The sequence below is a fragment of the Pseudorasbora parva genome, chromosome 19 (assembly GCF_024679245.1).
Source record: "Pseudorasbora parva isolate DD20220531a chromosome 19, ASM2467924v1, whole genome shotgun sequence".
Taxonomy (NCBI): Eukaryota; Metazoa; Chordata; class Actinopteri; order Cypriniformes; family Gobionidae; genus Pseudorasbora; species Pseudorasbora parva.
Window position 1 is genome coordinate 40,319,884 of NC_090190.1, and position 22,046 is coordinate 40,341,929.

The 22,046-nt window shown below is 45.9% G+C and overlaps 1 protein-coding gene across 1 annotated transcript in view; it reads left to right on the top strand.

Moving 5' to 3' along the window:
- LOC137047416 (NACHT, LRR and PYD domains-containing protein 3-like) overlaps nt 1-22,046 on the top strand; it is a 62,481-nt gene that overhangs the window by 7,022 nt on the left and 33,413 nt on the right. The window contains exons 5-7 of the mRNA XM_067425047.1: nt 3,649-5,433; nt 8,606-8,779; nt 9,100-9,273. Coding sequence (XP_067281148.1) covers nt 3,649-5,433; nt 8,606-8,779; nt 9,100-9,273 — 2,133 coding nt within the window. The remainder of the gene's footprint in view (nt 1-3,648; nt 5,434-8,605; nt 8,780-9,099; nt 9,274-22,046) is intronic.

Below are 22,046 nucleotides of genomic sequence, written 5' to 3' on the forward strand. Positions count from 1 at the left end.
GATAGATAGATAGATAGATAGATAGATAGATAGATAGATAGATAGATAAGACGATGGGTGGATGAATGGATGAATAGATAGATAGATAGATAGACAGACAGACAGACAGATAGATAGATAGATAGATAGATAGATAGATAGATAGATAGATAGATAGATAGATAGATAGATAGATAGATAGACTGGATGGATGGATGGATGGATGGATGGATGGATGAATAATTTAATATAATTATCATTTGAATTTAATACTTCAGATCCTTTTTTTTTTAATTAAATTTGATTCCACAGTGAGAGTTCAAACTATCCAGAGCCCAGCTGTGTGTCCATGAAGAGTGACCAGTCTATGGACAACATAATAAAATTTAGAGGAAGACAAACATCAACTGATCTGAGGTACGATACATAGATATATAGATAGATGGATGGATGGATGGATGGATGGTTGGATGGATGGATGGATGGATGGATAGGTAGATAGATAGATAGATAGATAGATAGATAGATAGATAGATAGATAGATAGATAGATAGATAGATAGATAGATAGATAGATAGATAGATAGATAGATAGATAAGACGATGGGTGGGTGAATGGATGAACAGATGGATAGATGGATGGATGGATAATTTAATATAATTATCATTTGAATTTAATACTTCAGATCTTTTTTATTAAATTTGATTCCACAGTGAGATTTCAAACTATCCAGAGCCCAGCTGTGTGTCCATGAAGAGTGACCAGTCTATGGACAACATAATAAAATTTAGAGGAAGACAAACATCAACTGATCTGAGGTACGATAGATAGATCAATACCAATGCTCATGGATGCAGTTGGCTTGTGAAATGACCAAATAACAACTATTACATTACAGGGGAAAAACAGAGTTCCCTTTCGGGGAACTCAAGCTGCGTCGAAACGCTGTGAGAACGCCTCTGCGTTAATGCGTCGTGAAGCGCGTGTAGAACCATTCCAACGGAAATCGATCGATCGTCGGCGTGATGGCGTCATCGACCGGAAGCTATAAAGCGTCCGTGAAAACAAACAGGAACTAGCTTCTGTGCCTTCAGCAAGCGATCTGTGTGAACCTGTCTGTCTATTTGGTGTTTTTGTCTGTCTACAAGAGTTTTTCCACCCTTTTGTTAAATATTGCTATATTAACAAAAAAAGAGAAAATAAAATAGATAGAAAAATGGCGAGTGATAGCAGCAATTTCAAGAGGTGTGTTCATCCCTGCCCACGCTACATCACGGGTGGGGATACTTCCATGACTTGCACACTGAGGTGGCAAGATCATGGAGGAGACCGGCATCTTATCGTGTGTTCAGCCCGCAGACTTCGGTCTACAGCAACATCGCCGGGCTGAAACAGTACGGTTATGGGGCGATGCCAAAGGTTGAAGAGACGCTTGCGAGCCATCTCTCGCCTTCCTCGGCATCGTCCCTGAAGGCCCCGACTTTGCCCACCAGACTTTGACACCAGGTTGAGGCTGAACGCCAAGAAGAGTGTGCTTTCTCCGGCTCAGAGAACCACTTTTCTAGGTGTGAACTGGGATTCGGTAATTATACGGCCGCAATTATCGCCGACACGCATAACATCGATCCTGGCAGCAGTCAAGAACAGAAGCTAGACCGGGCCGTCACTGTGAAGCAGTTCCAGAAACTGTTAGGTCTCATGGCAGCAGCGTCCAACGTAATGCCTTTTGGCCTGCTGAACATGAGGCCGCTACAGTGGTGGCTCAAAACAAAGGGATTTTCCCCAAGGAGAAATCCGCTCCGCACGATCAAAGTCACACGGCGATGCCTACGTGCTCTGGTCATGTGGAAAAACCCGGGGTTTCTATCTCAGGGTCCCGTGTTGGGGGCTCATGTTCGTCGCGTAACGCTAACGACAGATGTCTCTCTCACGGGCTGGGGTGCGACCATGAGTTGCCGAGGCTGCCCCTGTACGCCTTCCCCCCGATTGTCTTGCTTCCAGAAGTTCTGGAGAGGGTACGCCGGGACGGGGCCCAAGTACTTCTAGTGGCTCCGTACTGGCCGACCAGAATTTGGTTTTCGGACCTGATATGTCTCCTGGAAGGCTCTCCGATGGAGATTCCGACCAGGAGGGATCTACTCTCTCAGGCGGGCGGGAGATTCCTGCACCCACGCCCAGAGTTGTGGAAACTGTGGGCCTGGCCTCTGAGGGGGCCAGGCTCATAGAGGAGGGTCTCTCGGCCGAGGTCGTTGAGACCATCCTTCACTCCAGAGCTCCGTCCACAAGGAAGCTGTACGCTTTGAAATGGAAACTTTTCTCAGCATGGTGCAGAGAACGCCAGTGGGACCCAGTTAACTGCCCGGTTGGTACAGTTCTGGAGTTTCTGCAGGCAAGGTTCTCGGCAGGGTTGACCCCCTCCACAATAAAGGTGTACGTGGCGGCCTTGGGTGCCTTCCACGTCCCTTTGGGTGGAGTGTCTTTGGGAAGACACCCTCTTATCACACGTTTCCTCCGTGGTACCTTAAGGTTGAAGCCGGTTATGCACGCTAGGGTCCCGGCATGGGACTTGGCCATTGTTTTTTGCGGGGCTTGTCTGAGCCTCCGTTTGAACCCTTAGAAGAGGTTTCAGAGGAGTTCCTCACCTTGAAAACTATCTTTCTTTTGGCCATCTCATCTCTCAAAAGAATAGGAGATATTCAGTCCCTGTCGGTAGGGCCCTCATGCCTAGAGTTTGCGCCTGGTATGGTAAAGGCTTTTCTGCATCCCAGACCAGGTTACGTCCCCAAGGTTCCTACGAGCCCACGGGGCCCCATTACTCTCCAAGCCTTCTGTCCTCCTCCTTTCATGACGTCAGACCAGGAAAGATTAAATCTGCTGTGCCCTGTCAGGGTGTTAGATACGTATGTCCACAGAGCTGCCCTGTGGAGAAAGACCGATCAACTGTTCGTCTGTTTCGGAGCCCCAAAGAAGGGGGCTCCAGTGTCTAAGCAGAGAATGAGCAAGTGGGTGGTCGAGGCCATCTCACTTGCTTATGAGGCGGTCGGGCAGCCATCTCCACTGGCTGTCCAGGCGCACTCTACCAGGGGTATGGCTGCTTCTAAAGCACTTTTGTCGGGGGCTTCCCTCCAGGATATCTGTAATGCGGCAGGCTGGTTGTCTCCGCTGACCTTTGTCAGATTCTATGAGTTAGATTTGGTATCTACTGTTGGGGCGCAGGTACTCTCGTAATCGTGCGCGCTTTGGCTTCACACATACGAGGCACTTGGTCCCATGGCGAAAGGGAACGTCTCGGTTACATATGTAACCCTAGTTCCCTGAGGGAACGAGACGCTGCGTCGCCCTGCCATACTCCCGGCGTGCCCGTGATCAATTACTTCAGGCTTTATCAGAAGCTAGTTCCTGTTCGTTTTCACGGACGCTTTATAGCTTCCGGTCGATGACGTCATCACGCTGACGATCGATCGATTTCCGATGGAATGGTTCTACACACGCTTCACGACGCATTAACGCAGAGGCGTTCTCACAGCGTTTCGACGCAGCGTCTCGTTCCCTCAGGGAACTAGGGTTACATACGTAACTGAGACGTTTCTTGTGTAACATTGTGTCATTATTTGATTACACAGAATTAATTTATTTTACAACCAAACTTTATTTATTTTAATCTTTTAGTCCTGACCCTCAACTGGCCCAAAGCAGATTTAAATCAAATCAGATGAAGAAGTTTCAGTGTCTGTGTGAAGGAACAGCAAAGCAGGGAAACCCAACACTCCTGAATGAGATCTACACAGAGCTCTACATCACAGAGAGTCAAAGTGGAGAGATCAATAATGAGCATGAGGTGAGTCAGATTGAGACACGATCCAGGAGAGCAGAAACAGAGGACACACCAATCAAGTGCACTGACATCTTTAGACCTTTACCTGGACAAGTCAAACCCATCAGAACTGTGCTGACAAAGGGAGTCGCTGGCATTGGAAAAACAGTCTCTGTGCAGAAGTTCATTCTGGACTGGGCTGAAGGGAAAACAAATCAGGATGTCCAGCTTATATTTCCGCTTCCTTTCAGAGAGCTCAACTTGATGAAGGACAAAACACTCAGTCTTTTAGATCTTCTTTGTGTCTTTTTTCCTGAAATGAAGGAAATGGAAATATCCAGTGATAAAAATCAAGTGTTGTTCATATTTGATGGTCTAGATGAGTGTCGTTTGTCTCTGAACTTTCAGAGCAAAGTGAAACTGTGTAATATATCTGAATCAGCCTCAGTGGACGTGCTGCTGATGAACCTCATTATGGGGAATCTGCTTCCCTCTGCTCTCATCTGGATCACCTCCAGACCAGCAGCAGCTGATCTCGTCCCGTCTGAGTGTGTCCATCGAGTGACAGAGGTACGAGGCTTCAATGATCCACAGAAGGAGGAATACTTCAGGAAGAGAATCAGTGATCGGAGTCTGGCCAATACAATCATCACACACCTGAAGTCATCAAGGAGCTTATACATCATGTGCCACATCCCAGTTTTCTGCTGGATCTCAGCAACTGTTCTAGAGAAGATGTTGAGTCAAGCAGAGAGTGGAGAGATTCCCAAGACTCTCACTCAAATGTACACACATTTCCTGATCATTCAGACCAACATCAAACATGAGAAGGACTATGAGAGGAAAATGAAAGATGAAGCCATGATTGTCAAACTGGGGAAACTGGCTTTTCGGCAGCTTATGAAAGGCAACCTGATCTTCTATGAGGAGGACCTGAGAGAGTGTGGGATTGACGTGACAGAAGCATCAGTGTACTCAGGATTGTGCACTCAAATCTTCAGAGAGGAGTTGGGCTTGTATCAGGGGAAAGTCTTCTGCTTTGTTCATCTGAGCATTCAGGAACATCTAGCAGCTCTATATGCACATCTCTCCTTTACAGAGAATAAAATAAATGTGTTTGACCAAACCAAACAAGGTTTATTTTCTAAAGTAAACTGGATGAAGTCAATGTCTAAGCTGCATCAAAGAGCTGTGAAGAAGGCTTTACACAGTGAGAATGGACATCTGGACCTTTTCCTGCGTTTTCTCCTGGGTCTTTCATTAGAGTCCAATCAGACTCTCTTACAAGAACTACTGACACAGACAGGAAGCTGCTCCTTCAACAAAGAAGAAACAGTTCAGTACATCAAGCAGAAGATCAGTGAGAAATGCTCTCCAGAAAGATCCATCAATCTGTTCCACTGTCTGAATGAACTTGGTGATGATTCACTGATGCAGGAGATCCAAGACTATCTGAGATCTGGACGAATAAGAGAAACCAAACTCTCCTCTTCACATTGGTTAGCTCTGGTTTATTTGTTATTAACATCAGAGCAGAAGATGGATGAGTTTGATCTAAAAAAGTTTATTGGAGCACAAAATACAGCAGATGAAGTTCTTCAGAATCTGTTGCCTGTGCTTAAAGAATCCATTTCAGTTCAGTAAGTCACACTGACAAGAATCACTACACTGATAAAGATGATAAAATGTATGTTTTTAGATGATGTGCTTTCATACCAAAGCAACAAGTCATTTTCTATATACACTATATTGTCAAAAGTTTTTGGATGTCATCCTTTACATGCACATGAGCTTTAATGACATCCCATTCTTAAAGGGTTAGTTCACCCAAAAATGAAATTTATGTCATTAATGACTCACCCTAATGTCGTTCCACACCGGCAAGACCTCTGTTCATCTTCAGACACAGTTTAAGATATTTCATATTTAGTCGGGGGGTAGTGGTGTAATGGATCACAGAACTCACGGTTCGGATTAGCCTGGAAATCAAGACGCACCCTAGCGGCAGCAAATTTAATCTGCCCGCAAGTGTCGTCTAGGAACTCGGCCAATCACGTCGTGTAGGCTATAGAGTCGGTGGGCGGGTCCATAATGACGACGGCAGAGTTGCGTTTGCGTGCTTCTAGTAAACACAGAAACTGGCGAACGGCGGTGGTCTTTCGAATCAGCTTTGACCGCGACTCTGGAAGACTTGGAGTTAAGCTTTTCTCTGAGAAAAGAACAAAGAACGGCACTGAAGTCATTCTTAAGAAGGGAAGATGTGTTCTGAGTTTTGCCGACTGGATACGGCGAATGTTTAATCTGTCAACGAGCTCTGCTTCATCTTCATTGCTCTGGTTGGTGTAGCGCTATCCTATCGCGTGCAGAGGGAGTTTGAAAGACAACCGTTTATCCCGCCCCTTGGATTGAGCTGTCTATGGTGAGTTTCCAGACCAAACATCTTGATGTAGGTCTGGCTTGTGATGCAAGGTTCGGATCACAACCCGGATCACTAGTCACGGATCGGATCATTTTTCGGATCAGAAAAAAAGGGGGAGGAGACTATTTTTTATTTGCTTTCCATTTATTGTATGAGAAATGTTCGTGTTAGCATAACCTATATGGTTATGGTTTTAACAAATATAAATAAATAACCAGCTGAATAAATCACATTTTACTCAGTTGTTAAAGTGTAACATCTGAAATACAACCTGTGATGTGAAAATGGGCCTGAGCATATAATGAAAAAACAAAAAACAAAAAAAAAACAAGATTAGGATGTCAACTTTCTCAGGGGAGAGAGAAGACCTCTCACGCCTGTTTAACACAATCATTATTGTTATTTAAAATCCAAAAGTTGGTACTGAACATGGCTTGTCATCATTGCAATTTTCTTTGTAGGTCTACACTACTTATATAATGTTTAAACACACTACATTTAAACAATGTTTTATTCAATGCATTACTTTATATAGCCTAGAACCTTAGAAACAGGCTAGACTAGATCCGTTGCACTCCTATCCGAGAGTGTATCTAAGTGTACACTTAGATACGCTCTCGGACTAAATATAAAATATTTTGAACTGTGTTCCAAAGATGAACGGAGGTCTTAGGGTGTGGAACAACATTAGGGTAAGTCATTAATGACTTAAATTTCATTTTTGGGTGAACTAACCCTTTAATCTATAACAGCTTCAACTCTTTTGGGAAGGCTTTTTACAAGGTTTAGGTTCTATCTGTCTAGCATTAATAGTGCCTTTCACTGAATCCAAGGGGCCAACCCCAACCCCTAAAAAACATCATCCCCCCTCCACCACACTTTACACCTGGCACAATGCAGTCAAGGCAAGTACTGTTCTCATGGCAACTGCCAAATCCAGACTTGTCCATCTGACTGCCAGACAGAGAAGCGTGATTCGTCACTCCAGAGAACATGGTGCTTTACACCACTGTATCCGACGCTTTGTTTTGCACTTGGTGATGTAAGGCTTGGATACAGTTGCTTGGCCATGGAAACCCATTCCATGAAGCTCTTTACGTACTGTTCTTCAGCTAATCTGAAGGCCAGACAAAGTTTGGAGTTCTGTGGCAATTGACTCTGTAGAAATTGTGCGCCTCACCATTCACTGACGCCGCTCTGTGATTTTTTTTACATGGACTACCACTTTGTGGCTGAGTTGCCCAATTGCTTCCACGTTATAATACCACTAACAGTTAATGTGGAATTAGTAGTGAGGACATTTCACAAATTCACGGTAACACACTTCTGACAGCGACCCATTCTTTTACAAATGATTGTAGAAGCCTCTGCATGAATAGTGCTTGATTTTATACATGTGGCCCAAGATGAACTCTAAGTACATTTACTTGAGTACTGTAATTAAGTGTACATTTTGAGTATTTGTACTTTACTTGAGTATAATTTTTACACTACATTTGAAAGACAAATATCATATTTTTTACTCCTACATTTCTATCTGGGTCCTTGATGCCAAAAGTCGTTTCTGTAGCAGCTTTGAAAATCAGTGAATTTTTTTTTTCTTGTTTAAAAGGTGTTTGGGTTTTTGCAGAAAGCCTATCAGGAATCACTCTTGTAGGGTCACGTGAATGTCAATGATTTCCTAGCATTTTTTGAACACTGATCATTTTATTGCAAAATACAAGAAAACAGATGTCAAAATGTTCATTTTGGCAAATATTCACATAAATAAAGTTGATTATGTCTAAAGTGAACGTAAACATTTGGGAGAATATCAGATGTGTATCAGTGTATTGGATGCGTGTGTTCAACCTTAAAGTGACAGCAGCTTTGTAAAGGGCTTAGTAACTTTTATACAAGTATTAAAATCAGTTTATGGTAGTTTTATGCTAGCATGTTGGATGGCGCATCACTGACTGGCTTAAACCTTAACGGCATAGAGTGGATTTTTACACCAAAAATAAATTAATGTGCTGACAAAAAAGGAAATTTACTTTTGAAAACAAATACTTCTGCACTTTTATTTAAGTAAAAAATCAGTTTTTACAACTTTCACTTGTAACGGAGTAATATTTGACCAGTAGTACTTTTACTTTTACTCAAGCAATAAAGTTGTGTACTTTGTGCACCTCTGCTTGTGGTCATGGAAGTGATTGGAACACCTGAATTCAATGATTTGGAGGGGTGTCCCAATACTTTTGGCAATACAGTGTATTTAGGTTGTATGATTAGGACATTGTGTCCTCAGATGAGTGTTTGTGTTTTACTGTCTGTATGAATTACCTTTGTATTGAATTACATTTCTTTACATTTGCTTCTGGTGTCAGTGTATCATGCATCTTTAATCTCTACAGGCTAAGTTATTGTGGTGTCACAGATAAAGGTTGTGCTGCTCTGGCTTCAGCTCTGAGATCAAACCCCTCACACCTGAGAGAACTGAATCTGACTCAGAATAAAGTAGGAGACTCAGGAGTGAATCTGCTCTCTGATGGATTGAAGGATCCTCACTGTAAACTAGAGATATTGTGGTAAGATTAAATGAAAGGTTCGCAGTACTCTTCCATTTTCCTTCAATAGTGAATAATAAATTATATAAAATAAAACAACCTTTCAAGTTAAAAAGAGGATTTGTGTTGATGATTTTGGGGTAATCGCGAAAAATAAATATTTTCTTTTTTACAATATTGAAATGATCTCCCTCAAGCACCCATGTAGAAGCAGGTCTGCACCTTAGATTGGACCTGTTAATCGTTTCATGGATTAAGTCTCTTTCTAATTGTGAAATTCCTGCTAATCTGAGCTGTAGATCCTGAACTGAGAGACTGAATAATGTCATTGTTATCTTCAGGTTGAGTGATTGTGGAGTCACAGATGAAGGTTGTGCTGCTCTGGGTAGAGCTCTGAGATCAAACCCCTCAAACCTGAGAAAACTCGATCTGTCTGGAAATAAACTGGCGGACTCAGGGTTGGAGTTGCTCTCTTTTGGACTGAGGGAACCTCACTGTAAACTGGAAATTCTGTGGTAAGATTATTAACAAAAAAAGTATTCAACATCCTTCTCAATTTACCTCCTGTGGTGAATAGTCAACTCAAGTCAACTTTATTTATATAGCGCTTTTACTATGAAGATTGTTTCAAAGCAGCTTCACAGTGTTAAACAGTAAAATATTGCAACAAAATTTGATTCAGTTGTACAGTCGTTCTGGAGAAAACGGTGATGTTATCAGCTTATTTCAATTTTTCATATAGTGACAATGTGGGCAGATCAGTAATATAGTTGATACTGTTTCCCCCCCAATATGTTTATTGTAATTTTCTTGTTTTATAACCACAGAACAAATACACAAGCATACACCCTTTACATAAACACATTCAATTTGCACTTCTTAAAGAGAGAATTGCATTAAAAATAATAATAATAATAATAATACAAATACAAAAGATAAATAAATAAAATGTAAAAATTATATTAATAACAAATAAAAATAATGATATATTTATATATACACATACATATACAGACAAATCAAATTGTAAATAAATAAATCAATAAAATAATTAACAAGTAAATAAAATAGCTGAATGTGTTTTCCATTTTATATGATATTTACAGTGAGGAAAATAAGTATTTGAACACCCTGCTATTTTGCAAGTTCTCCCACTTAGAAATCATGGAGGGGTCTGAAATTGTCAACGTAAGTGCATGTCCACTGTGAGAGACATAATCTTAAAAAAATCCAGAAATCACAATGTATTTTTTAACAATTTATTTGTAGGATACAGCTGCAAATACGTATTTGAAAACCTGAGAAAATCAATGTTAATATTTGGTACAGTAGCCTTTGTTTGCAATTACCAAGTTTAAACCAAGTTCCTGTAGTTTTTCACCAGTTTTGCACACTCTGCAGGAGGGATTGTGGCCCACTCCTCCACACAGATCTTCTCTAGATCAGTCAGGTTTCTGGCCTGTCGCTGAGAAACACGGAGTTTGAGCTCCCTCCAAAGATTCTCTATTGGGTTTAGGTTTGGAGACGGGCTAGGCCACGCCAGAACCTTGATATGCTTCTGACAGAGCCACTCCTTGATTATCCGGTTGGAAGACCCAGCCTCGACCCATCTTCAATGCTCTAACTGAGAGAAGGAGTTTGTTCCCCAAAATCTCGCAATACATGGCCCCGGTCATCTTCTCCTTAATACAGTGCAGTCGCCCTGTCCCATGTGCAGAAAAACACCCCTAAAGGATGATGCTTCCATCCCCCATGCTTCACATAGGGATGGTGTTCTTGGGATGGTACTCATCATTCTTATTCCTCCAAACACGTTTAGTAGAATTATGACCAAACAGTTCTATTTTATTCTCATCTGACCACATGACTTTCTCCCATGACTCCTCTGGATCATCCAAATGGTTATTGGCAAACTTAAGACGGGCCTAGACATGTGCTGGTTTAAGCAGGGAAACCTTCCTTGCCATGCATGATTTCAAACCATGAAGTCTCCAACAGTAACCTTGGAAACGGTGGTCCCAGCTCTTTTCAGTTTTTTGACCAGCTCCTCCCATGCAGTTCTGGGCTGATTTCTCACCTTTCTTAGGATCATTGAGACACCACGAGGTGAGATCTTGCATGGAGCTCCAGTCCGAGGGAGATTGACATTCATGTTTAGCTTCTTCCATTTTCGAATGATTGCTCCAACAGTGAATCTTTTTGACTTTTTTCACCAAGCTCCTTGGCAATTTCCCCGTAGCCCTTTCCAGCCTTGTGGAGGTGTACAATTTCGTATCTAGTGTCTTTGGACAGCTCTTTGTTCTTGGCCATGTTAGTAGTTGGATTCTTACTGATTGTATGGGGTGGACAGGTGTCTTTATGCAGCTAACTACCTCAAACAGGTGCATCTAATTTAGGATGATAAACGGAGTAGAGGTGGTCATTTTAAAGGCAGACTAACAGGTCTTTGAGGGTCAGAATTCTAGCTGATAGACAGGTGTTCAAATACTTATTTGCAGCTGTATCATACAAATAAATAGTTAAATAGATATATTGTGATTTCTGGATTTAAATTTTTTTTTTTAGATTATATCTCTCACAGTGGACATGCACCTACGATGACAATTTCAGACCCCTCCATGATTTCCAAGTGGGAGAACTTGCAAAATAGCAGGGTGTTCAAATACTTATTTTCCTCTCTGTATGTATGGCTCCCATAGCCGATCAAATTCTTTCCTCTTGCCCTTAGCAATATAAGTTAGTCTTTCTAGTCCAATACAGTTTGATATCTCCTTTATCCACATTTTCATGGATGGAGCGTCCATACTCTTCAAGCATAATGCAATAGCTCTTCTGGTCTGAAGGAGACCAAAATCTACGAATCGTACAAGTTTACGATTTACTGTTTTGATGTTTGATGTATGAAGTCCATTGGATGTATTCCAAAAATACAGAGTTTTACACACAAAGTCATTTTAATGTCAAACATGTCTGACATTTTTGGACATTCCCAGAGGCAATGATATAGTGTACCTTTGTCATCCAAGCATTTAGGACACATCTGGAATATTAGCATACATTTGATGAAGTTTGACAGGTGCTATATAGGTTCTCAGTAACCATTTATATTGAAGTAGCTTTACCCTTGTATTTATTGTATGTGTTTGTGCTTTAAGACATGCATTATTCCAGTCTGCCTCATCTATATCTTCCTGTATATCCATTTTCCAGGCATTTAATTTGTCCAATGTTGATTCAGTACTGTGTTTGACCAATACATTATAGTACACAGATACCTGACTCTCTAAATTCCCAAGAGTTGTTTCTTCTAATTTAAGATAAAGATGGTATTCAGAATATCTGTTGTTCTTGTTTTGACATAAAACTTTTCAAATTTAAATATTTTAAAAAATGTTTTTTTGCGGAATGAATATTTCTGGCACAGCTGATCAAAAGAAAGTAGAACTCCATCTTCCTATAAATCCATGACTTTCTGAATGTCTCTGATTTTTCATAACTTAAATCCTCCATACTTACTTCCAGGTATAAATTGTTCATTACCCCAAATAGGAGTAAATTGGGATAACCTCGGCATATCAGCTATATGTTTATGTGCAGCATGCCAGATTGAAATCCTATTTTTAAGGAAAGGGTTTTTTTTTGTGTTCTTCTTCAATGACTTAGTTTCTGAAGAGTATAGATACATTTTTAATGGTATATCTGGGATTGATTCTTGTTCAGTACCTACCCAAGCTGGAGGCATTGTTGTACAGAAATAGTTTAATGCTGAAGTCAGTTGGGCAGCCATATAGTACCATCTAATAATGGGCTTTTCTATCATTCCAAATAAACTGAGCAATTAGTTTGTTAAGTTTATCATTAAACATGTTTGGTAATGGCAATGGGAGTGTTTGAAAAAAGTGTAAGAATTTGGGTAGAATATACATTTTAATTATATAAATTCTTCCAATCATGGATATTGGTAATTTTGACAATTTTTACAATGCTTCAGTGGTTCTTTCCACCAGGAGATCGTAATTTATTAAGGTAATTTCACTAAGGTTGGGAGTAATTTTGACACCTAAATATCCAAAGCCTTCTGTAGTTGTCATAAATGGTGTATTTATTATGGGACTATGTCTTTCCTCCTTATTAAGAAACAATAATACTGATTTAGAGTTGTTAATTTTATATCCAGAAAATTCTCCAAAATTCTTGATTAGTGTCATCAAATTTGAAATACTACTTTTCACATTAGTGAGAAAAAATATAATATTATCTGCAAATAAAGAGATACGATGTTCCTTCCCCCCAATTGTAATGCCTGAAATTCCTGTATGTGCTCTCACTGCCATAGCAAGAGGTGCAATTGCCAACACGAACAACAGCAGGGACAAAGGGCACCCTTGATGGGTGGATCGCTGTAGATTGAATGATCTTGAAATTGTGTTATTAGTTAATATCTCAACAGCTGGGTGTGTGTATAACAGCCAAACCCATTTCAGAAAAGTTCCACCTAGTCCAAATCTTGGAAGAACATCAAAGAGATAGTGCTATTCTATTCTGTCAAATGCTTGGCAAGCATCTATTGATAGCATTGCTGTCTTTTTCATTGTTTCTCGTATCAGAAGGCCCTTCTGATATGATAACCATGTCTTTTTTGTACAAATCATCAATAGTCAAATGGGAAAGATATTTGTCAAATTTTCTTGCAAGTGCTTTACAAAGTATTTTTGTATCGCATTCCATTAAACTAATTGGTCTGTATGACGGGCATTCAGTTGGGGGCTTATTTGGTTTTAATGTTAAAGTTATTATAGCTAGTCTTAATGAATCTGGGAGCATTCCAGTATTAAATGATTCCTCGTACATATCAAGTAATGGTCTTACAAGATGTCTTTGAAATATTTAGCAAAACTCTATTGGAAGCCCATCTGATCCTGGCCTTGTACTTTACCACTGATCTCCTATAGCTTCACTAAGATCTTCTTTTGTTAATGGGTTGTTTAATGCTGCTTTCTCATCATCTGATATCGTTTGAAATTGTAGCTGATCAAGAAACAATTTCTGAGCTGATTTGTTATTTGCTTTATATTCTGATTTATGTAACTGTTGATAAAAGTCTCTAAAATTATTATTTATCTCTATTGGGTTCATAGTCAAATTACAAGATTTCAGCTTTATAGAATTAATTGTTCTTTCAGATTGCATTATCTTTATCCTCCAGGCCAATAGCTTACCTGCTTTCCCCCCCCCCTGATCATAGTATGTATGCTTAGTGCACATAAGGCTTCTTGCCACTTTGTCGGCTGTTAATTTATCATAGTTAGCTCTCCTGACAGACAGGTTATGTATTTTTTTAGGATTATTGTCAATACTAATGTCAAGTTCAACTTTTTTAATTTGATCCTCTAGTATTTGAAATTTCTGATTCCCTTTCAGTCGGTCACGTTCGACGTACGTCAGAACTGAACCGACGAATGGGATCTTACTTTAGAGACCAATCCTACTTCGAGCATCTAACAACGAGCCAATGAAATTTGGCATGCGATCACGCATTCCACGCTCCGCCCCGCAGCGCGGGTATAAATAGGAAGTGGAATGGTAGATCAGCGCTTTCTACTTCGGAGCCGAGCAGTGCTTACTGTTTCCTACGAAGAGTGTCTGACTACGAGTCAAAGAGTGTTGAGTGAGAGAGTCTGCCAGTGCGGGTGATACGGCGCGTCAGTGAGAGACCGTCTGATCAGTGATCAAGCGATCTAAAGGAGCTTGTTGGTTCGCTGAGCGTTCCCATACAAACTGTTGGTTCGCTGAGCGTTTCCCATACAAACTGTTGGTTCGCGGGGCGTTACACACACACAAATACACATCACTGAGAGCTCACACAGGCTTGCAGAACGAACTGTGTGGAGCCGCGGTCATCTCCCTGAGTGCTTCAGCACACTAAAAGAGCAGCTTTCCATTCACAAAAGAGCAACACGGTTTGACCCTGCGTCTTTTTCAAGATGTCATTCAAACCGTGTATTCCTGGTATGCAACTGTTTCCTGTCCTCTTTGACGGCCACGAGCGCATGTGAGATTGCGATCGTGGGTGACTCATGTTCTGGTAAAAGAACATGGTCACGTCGGCGCGTTGTTCGTCTCCCCCTTCTCATAAAGGGCTCGAGTGTTCAGTGCGCCGTGTGCCGTCGAGCGGCCGGCTGACAGCGGTGGTTGTCACGACAACCGGCGCGCGTCAGTCGGCGCTCTAGATGCGCGGTCGAGACTATGAAACCTCAGATGGGGTCGAGTCCCTTCGCCTATCCCCCGATCTAGTTCATTTCTAGTGTTACTGGAAAAGGGTTACTTTGGCTGATAAGCGCTGGTGGCCTGAGGATTACAGTGGGGATTCCCCGCCGGGTAAATCCCCTCGGGCCCCCACTCCTCTATCGCATCAAAAGCATGCTGAGACTCTGTTCGTGGGTGGTACGGATTCTCTCATGAGAACACGACCACGTCAGGGCATTGTTCGCCTTGCCTTCTTCATAGAGGCTTGAGCGCTCAGTGCGCTGTGTGCCGTTCTGACGGCCACGTTCACTGTCTCGCATGCCTGCTGGTAGTTGAAGGTGGAATCGCTGATCCTAAAGAGAAAAGGGCTTAGCGTTTCATTTTTGGCTCTGGCAGAGGACAGATGTCAGTTGCTGCATCGGAGAGAGGGAAATATGGAGGGTCAAAAGGGCCAAAAATGAGACAAAAAAAAAAAAAGTATCAATGTTTTCCCTCTCTCACTGCCCTCTGCCCTGCACGCACGAGGGTAGTCCCAGCCCAGGGGTTGTGCAGGAACTGCGTGCGGTGTTGTACCTCGCCCTATGGGCGACGAAAATCACTGCACGCTCCCTGGGTCAGGCGATGTCCACACTAGTGGTCCAGGAATAGGGGGCTAACCTGGCAGATATGCGCAAGAAAAGCCTGTCTGTCGGGCTGGCCTCCTCGGCGGCACCATCGAGAACTTTGCCCAGCAGTTCTTGGTGGCCCAAGAGCAGACGGAGGCGTTGCACCAGGGTGCCGACGACCAGTTGCTCGGTCGTCGGTCGCAGCGCCTCTGCCGGCTCGTCGCCGAGGGCATCCCCTCCTGCGTCCGCCTCCACCCTGCTAGAGCCGAGCAGCAGCCTCCACTGGAGGAGCAGGGTGCCGGACGCGAGGGACGCCCAACCCGTCCAGGGCCCGCTAACCGGCAGGCAAGCGCAAGGGGACGCGGCCCTGAGACGGGCCGGCTAGGGAGAACAGGAGCTGCTCGGGGGAGACGATGTTCTGGCAGAGGACAGATGTCAGTTGCTGCATCGGAGAGAGGGAAATATGGAGGGTCAAAAGGGCCAAAAATGAGACAAAAAAAAAAAAAGTATCATTGTTTTCCCTCTCTCACTGCCCTCTGCCCTGCACGCACGAGGGTAGTCCCAGCCCAGGGGTTGTGCAGGAACTGCGTGCGGTGTTGTACCTCGCCCTATGGGCGACGAAAATCACTGCACGCTCCCTGGGTCAGGCGATGTCCACACTAGTGGTCCAGGAATAGGGGGCTAACCTGGCAGATATGCGCAAGAAAAGCCTGTCTGTCGGGCTGGCCTCCTCGGCGGCACCATCGAGAACTTTGCCCAGCAGTTCTTGGTGGCCCAAGAGCAGACGGAGGCGTTGCACCAGGGTGCCGACGACCAGCTGCTCGGTCGTCGGTCGCAGCGCCTCTGCCGGCTCGTCGCCGAGGGCATCCCCTCCTGCGTCCGCCTCCACCCTGCTAGAGCCGAGCAGCAGCCTCCACTGGAGGAGCAGGGTGCCGGACGCGAGGGACGCCCAACCCGTCCAGGGCCCGCTAACCGGCAGGCAAGCGCAAGGGGACGCGGCCCTGAGACGGGCCGGCTAGGGAGAACAGGAGCTGCTCGGGGGAGACGATGTTCGCATCCCTCCCCCACCCCCCCGGAGGAGGACCGGGGGGCCCTGACTGGTTTCGGTTCTGCCACTGGCTCTCCGGAGTCCAGCGGTACCCACATTTTAAGAGCAGTTTCCTCTCTCTCTGGGCCCCAAGAGGGTCAGGTTGGCAGTGTGCGACGCCCACGGGCCTTGTCACTCCTTTCCTACCCTCCCGTCGCCAGGGGGCAGTTGTGTGGGCCTCGAGGACGCCCCCGGGCCTTCTCACCCACACACTTCCTCTCTCGTGAGCACTCAGTCAACACTCCGGGCCGCCCACGGGCCTCCCGGGTCGGGGCTGAGTGCTTCACTTCCCTGCCTCCGGGCAGTGGGCAGCAGAGTGGGCTCCGAGGACGCCTCCGGGCCTTCTCAGCCACTCTCTGTCCAAACCAGGAGTGCTCAGGCAACACTTCGGGCCGCCTCCGGGCCTCCCGAGTCGGGCCAGAGTACTCCGCTTCGCTGCCCCACCCCGGGCATGTCTGTGGTGCGGTTGGTCCCGCTTGCACGGTCTCTGGGGGCCTGGCTAGGTCTCCCCGGGCCGTCTCGCTGGCTCATCCGTACCATCAGACTCGGCTACGCGATTCAGTTCGCGCGCCGGCCGCCCAAGTACAGGGGCATCCTCTTCACCTCCGTGCGAAGCAGCGATGCTCAGGTCTTGAGGTCAGAGATCGAGGTCCCACTGGCGAAGGACGCGATCGAGCCGGTTCCTCCAGCCGATATGAAGACGGGGTTCTATAGCCCCTACTTCATTGTGCCCAAGAAGGGGGTGGGTTACGACCAATCCTGGACCTGCGAGTTCTGAATCGGGCCCTGCACAAGCTCCCGTTCAGGATGTTGACGCAGAAACGCATTTCCAATGCATCCGTCCCCAGGATTGGTTTGCAGCGATCGACCTGAAGGATGCGTACTTCCGTGTGTCTTTCTCCCTCAACACAGACCGTTCCTACGTTTGGCGTTCGAGGGGAAAGCATATCAGTACAAGGTCCTGCCCTTCGGGCTGTCCCTGTCGCCCCGCGTCTTACGAAGGTCGCGGAGGCAGCCATTGTTCCGCTCAGAGAACGCGGCGTTCGGATTCTCAACTACCTCGACGGTTGGCTGATCCTAGCCCAGTCGAAGGACCAGTTGTGCGAACACAGGGACTTGGTGCTCAGTCACCTCAGCCAGTTGGGCCTTCGGGTCAACCGAGAGAAGAGCAAACTCTGTCCTACACAGAGGATCTCTTATCTCGGTATGGAGCTGGACTCGGTCAACCGGACGGCGCGCCTCACCGAGGAGCGAGTCCAGTCGGTGTTGAACTGCTTGAATATGTTCAAGAGCAGGACAGCGGTCCCACTGAAATTCTTTCAGAGGCTCCTGGGGCATATGGCATCTGCAGCCGCGGTCACGCCGCTCGGATTGCTTCATATGAGACCGCTTCAACGCTGGCTCAATGGCCGAGTCCCGAGGTGGGCGTGGCAGAGCGGTCAGTACCGGGTCCCAGTGACTCCTTACTGCCGCCAAACCTTCAGCCCGTGGTCCAGCACTTCGTTTCTCCGGGCCGGGGTGCCCCTAGAACAAGTGTCCAGGCATGCTGTGCTATTCACGGATGCCTCCACCACAGGCTGGGGGGCCACGTACAACGGGCATGCAGTTGCTGGTCTGTGGACGGGGCCGCAATTGCATTGGCATATCAATTGCCTCGAGTTACTGGCAGTACATCTGGCACTCCGCCGCCTCAAGGGGCCGCTGCGTGGCAAGCATGTACTGGTCCGTACGGACAGCACCACGGCCGTTGCGTACATCAATCGTCAGGGTGGTCTACGCTCCCGTTGTTTGCTCCAACTCGCCCGCCACCTCCTCCTGTGGAGTCAGAAGCAGCTGAGGTCGCTTTGGGCCATTCATGTCCCTGGTGTGCTGAACCAGACAGCCGACGAGCTCTCTCGTCAGCCGACACCTCCGGGAGAGTGGCGACTCCACCCCCAGGCGGTCCAGCTGATATGGGACCAGTTCGGAGCCGCACAGGTCGACCTGTTTGCCTCTCCGGACTCGACCCATTGCCAGTGGTACTATTCCCTGACCGGGGGTACCCTCGGCACAGATGCACTGGCGCACAGCTGGCCCCGGGACCTACGCAAGTATGCGTTTCCCCCAGTGAGCCTTCTTGCACAGACTCTGTGCAAGGTCAGGGAGGACGAGGAGCAGGTCTTGTTATTTGCGCCGTATTGGCCCAACCGGACCTGGTTCCCAGAACTCACACTCCTCGCGACAGCCCCTCCTTGGCCGATTCCCCTGAGGAGGGACCTTCTTTCTCAGGGACGGGGCACACTATGGCACCCGCGTCCAGACCTCTGGAATCTTCATGTCTGGTCCCTGGACGGGACGCGGAGGTTCTAGATGGACTACCACAAGCTGTCGTAGACACCATCGCTTCAGCTAGAGCCCCCTCTACGAGGCGCCTCTATGCGCTGAAGTGGAACCTGTTCGTTGAGTGGTGCGCTTCCCGCCGGGAAGACCCCCGAAGGTGTTCGATCAGTGTCGTGCTTTCTTTCCTGCAAGATGGGTTGGAGAGAAGGCTGTCTCCCTCCACCCTCAAGGTATATGCTGCAGCAATAGCAGCGTACCATGATGTAGTAGAAGGTAAGTCCGTGGGGAAGCACGACCTAATCGTCAGGTTCCTCAGAGGTGCGAGGAGACTAAATCCTCCTCGTCCATCCTCGATACCCTCTTGGGACTTAGCTCTAGTGCTCCGAGCACTTCAGAGCCCTCCCTTCGAGCCTTTGGCGTCTTGTGAGCTGAAAATCTTGTCAATGAAGACAGTGCTCCTGACGGCATTGGCCTCGATCAAGAGGGTAGGGGACCTGCATGCACTTTCGGTCAACGAATCGTGCCTAGAGTTCGGGCCAGGTAACTCTCACGTTGTCCTGAGACCCCGGCCCGGATATGTGCCCAAGGTTCCTACCACTCCCTTCCGGGATCAGGTGGTGAACCTGCAAGCGCTGCCTTCGGAGGAGGCAGACCCAGCCCTGGCTTTGCTGTGTCCGGTCCGCGCTCTTCGCGCTTACGTTGACCGGACCCAAAGCCTTCGGACCTCAGAGCAACTCTTCGTCTGTTACGGAGGCCAGCAGAAGGGAAAGGCTGTCTCCAAGCAGAGGTTAGCCCACTGGATAGTGGATGCTATAGTCTTGGCCTACCAGTCCCAAGACGTGCCTTGCCCATTCGGTGTAAGAGCTTACTCCACTCGGGGTGTTGCTTCTTCCTGGGCGCTGGCTCAAGGCGCCTCGCTGACAGACATATGTAGAGCTGCGGGCTGGGCGACACCTAACACGTTTGCTAGATTCTATAGCTTACGTGTAGAGCCGGTATCTTCCCGCATCCTCGCCCCCAGTGGCCAGGAGCGCTAAGTGCCCGTTCTAAGTGTCGGCTTGCGAAACGCCACTCCCGCCCTCTGGGCCGGATACGTGCGTCTATTGTCTCCAGTTGTGTTCCCCGGGAAACCGGCTAACCCTGTCGAGCTCCTCCGTCACCCCTCCGGTGTCAGACGTTGCGGACCGTCTGACGCCAGGCCTGCACCCGTATGCTTGTGAAACGTGGCTGTAGGCTGGGTTCCATATGTAGCGGTTCCCTCACGGCAACCCCATATGTGTATTCTTCCACGGTATCAGCTACCCTTCGGGCTAGCCCCGTGTCTTTCCCTCGACAGAGCCCGCTCTGTCGTCTCTGGGCGTGTTCTCTCCCCCCTTCAATCAGGCTGGAACCACCCCAGAGACTGCCATATGTTGCACTACCCTGCCAGGTTAGTCCTTATGTGTATTCTGCCACCTCTCCTTCCCTGAAGGACGTGGCCCCGCAGCGTACCCTCTCTCTCAAATACGAGGTAGGCACGCTTTCCCAGCGTTATCCAATAGTCATTCTGAGTGGGTCTTGCAGAAACAGCAGTGACTGTACTCCCTGCTTGGAGCCCTGACTTCCGTACCATACTAGACGGTGCAGTGCGCTCAAGCAGGACGCTGGAAGGGCCAGCATCCTGGCGTTTTCCATAGGGATCCCATTCGTCGGTTCAGTTCTGACGTACGTCGAACGTGACCGACTGAAAGGGAACGTCTCGGTTACGTATGTAACCCTCGTTCCCTGAAGGAGGGAACGGAGACGTACGTCCCGTCGCCAGATGCTGTGCTTCCGCTGGGAGTCCGGTCATCTTTCGGCTCCTCAGCAGAAAAAGCGCTGATCTACCATTCCACTTCCTATTTATACCCGCGCTGCGGGGCGGAGCGTGGAATGCGTGATCGCATGCCAAATTTCATTGGCTCGTTGTTAGATGCTCGAAGTAGGATTGGTCTCTAAAGTAAGATCCCATTCGTCGGTTCAGTTCTGACGTACGTCTCCGTTCCCTCCTTCAGGGAACGAGGGTTACATACGTAACCGAGACGTTATGTTGTTTGGCTTTAGAACTTGTATAACTAATAATTTCTCCTCTTGTGTAAGGCTTAAACGCTTCCCATCTAGTACTGGCCAGTTTTATTTGTTTTTAGTTCAAAATATTTATTAATATTTTAATTTAGTAAATGCTATTTAGTAAATGATGGGTCTTGTAACAAATAAGTTTGCAACCTCCATCTAGGATGATGCTGAAATCTCCCTAAATGGATCTCCATAGATACTGCTGCATGATCACTAATTACTATACTATTATACCAGCATTCTTTCACTCTAGACAATAGCTCCATAGAGGCTATAAAATAGGTCATGGGTGAGTGAGTTTTATAAGAACTTGAGTAACAGGATGATTCTCTTTAATTTGGGTTCAGCATTCTCCAAATATCAATTAATCTTAGATCCTTCATATAATCAGTTATTGTTTTTCTAGTTTGTATATGAGTTGTATAAATTTGGGTGGATCTGTCCAATAGGTGGTCGAGGGTACAGTTAAAATCTCTGCCAATAATATTTAGTCCCTCCAAAGCACACACAGTTAAAAATAATGTCATGGCATATGGCATATTATGAAGTATGAATGAAAGAGAGAAGAAAAAAAAGAAAAAAGAACTAAAAAGGAAAATAAATATATAAATAAATGAAATAAAGGGATGCAAGTGTAAACGCACCTCCCCCCTCACCCCACCCTACAGACACACACTCAGAACATCAAACTCTTTGACTATTAACTCTGGCACTTCCGACTGATATGCCTAGCCTGCCTCCCCTTAAGTTAAAAACTGAGGGATGCTGATCCACAATCTTTGAGGAGCAACTCAGCCCAAGATCTTGACAAATTAGTCACTCCCTGTCAACCATGCACATTCAACTTAGTACATTAATTTCCCTCTTTAAGGATAAGAGTATATATTTTGACCACCTCAAAGAAAAACTTGTGTCAAATATACTCAATCTACGAACT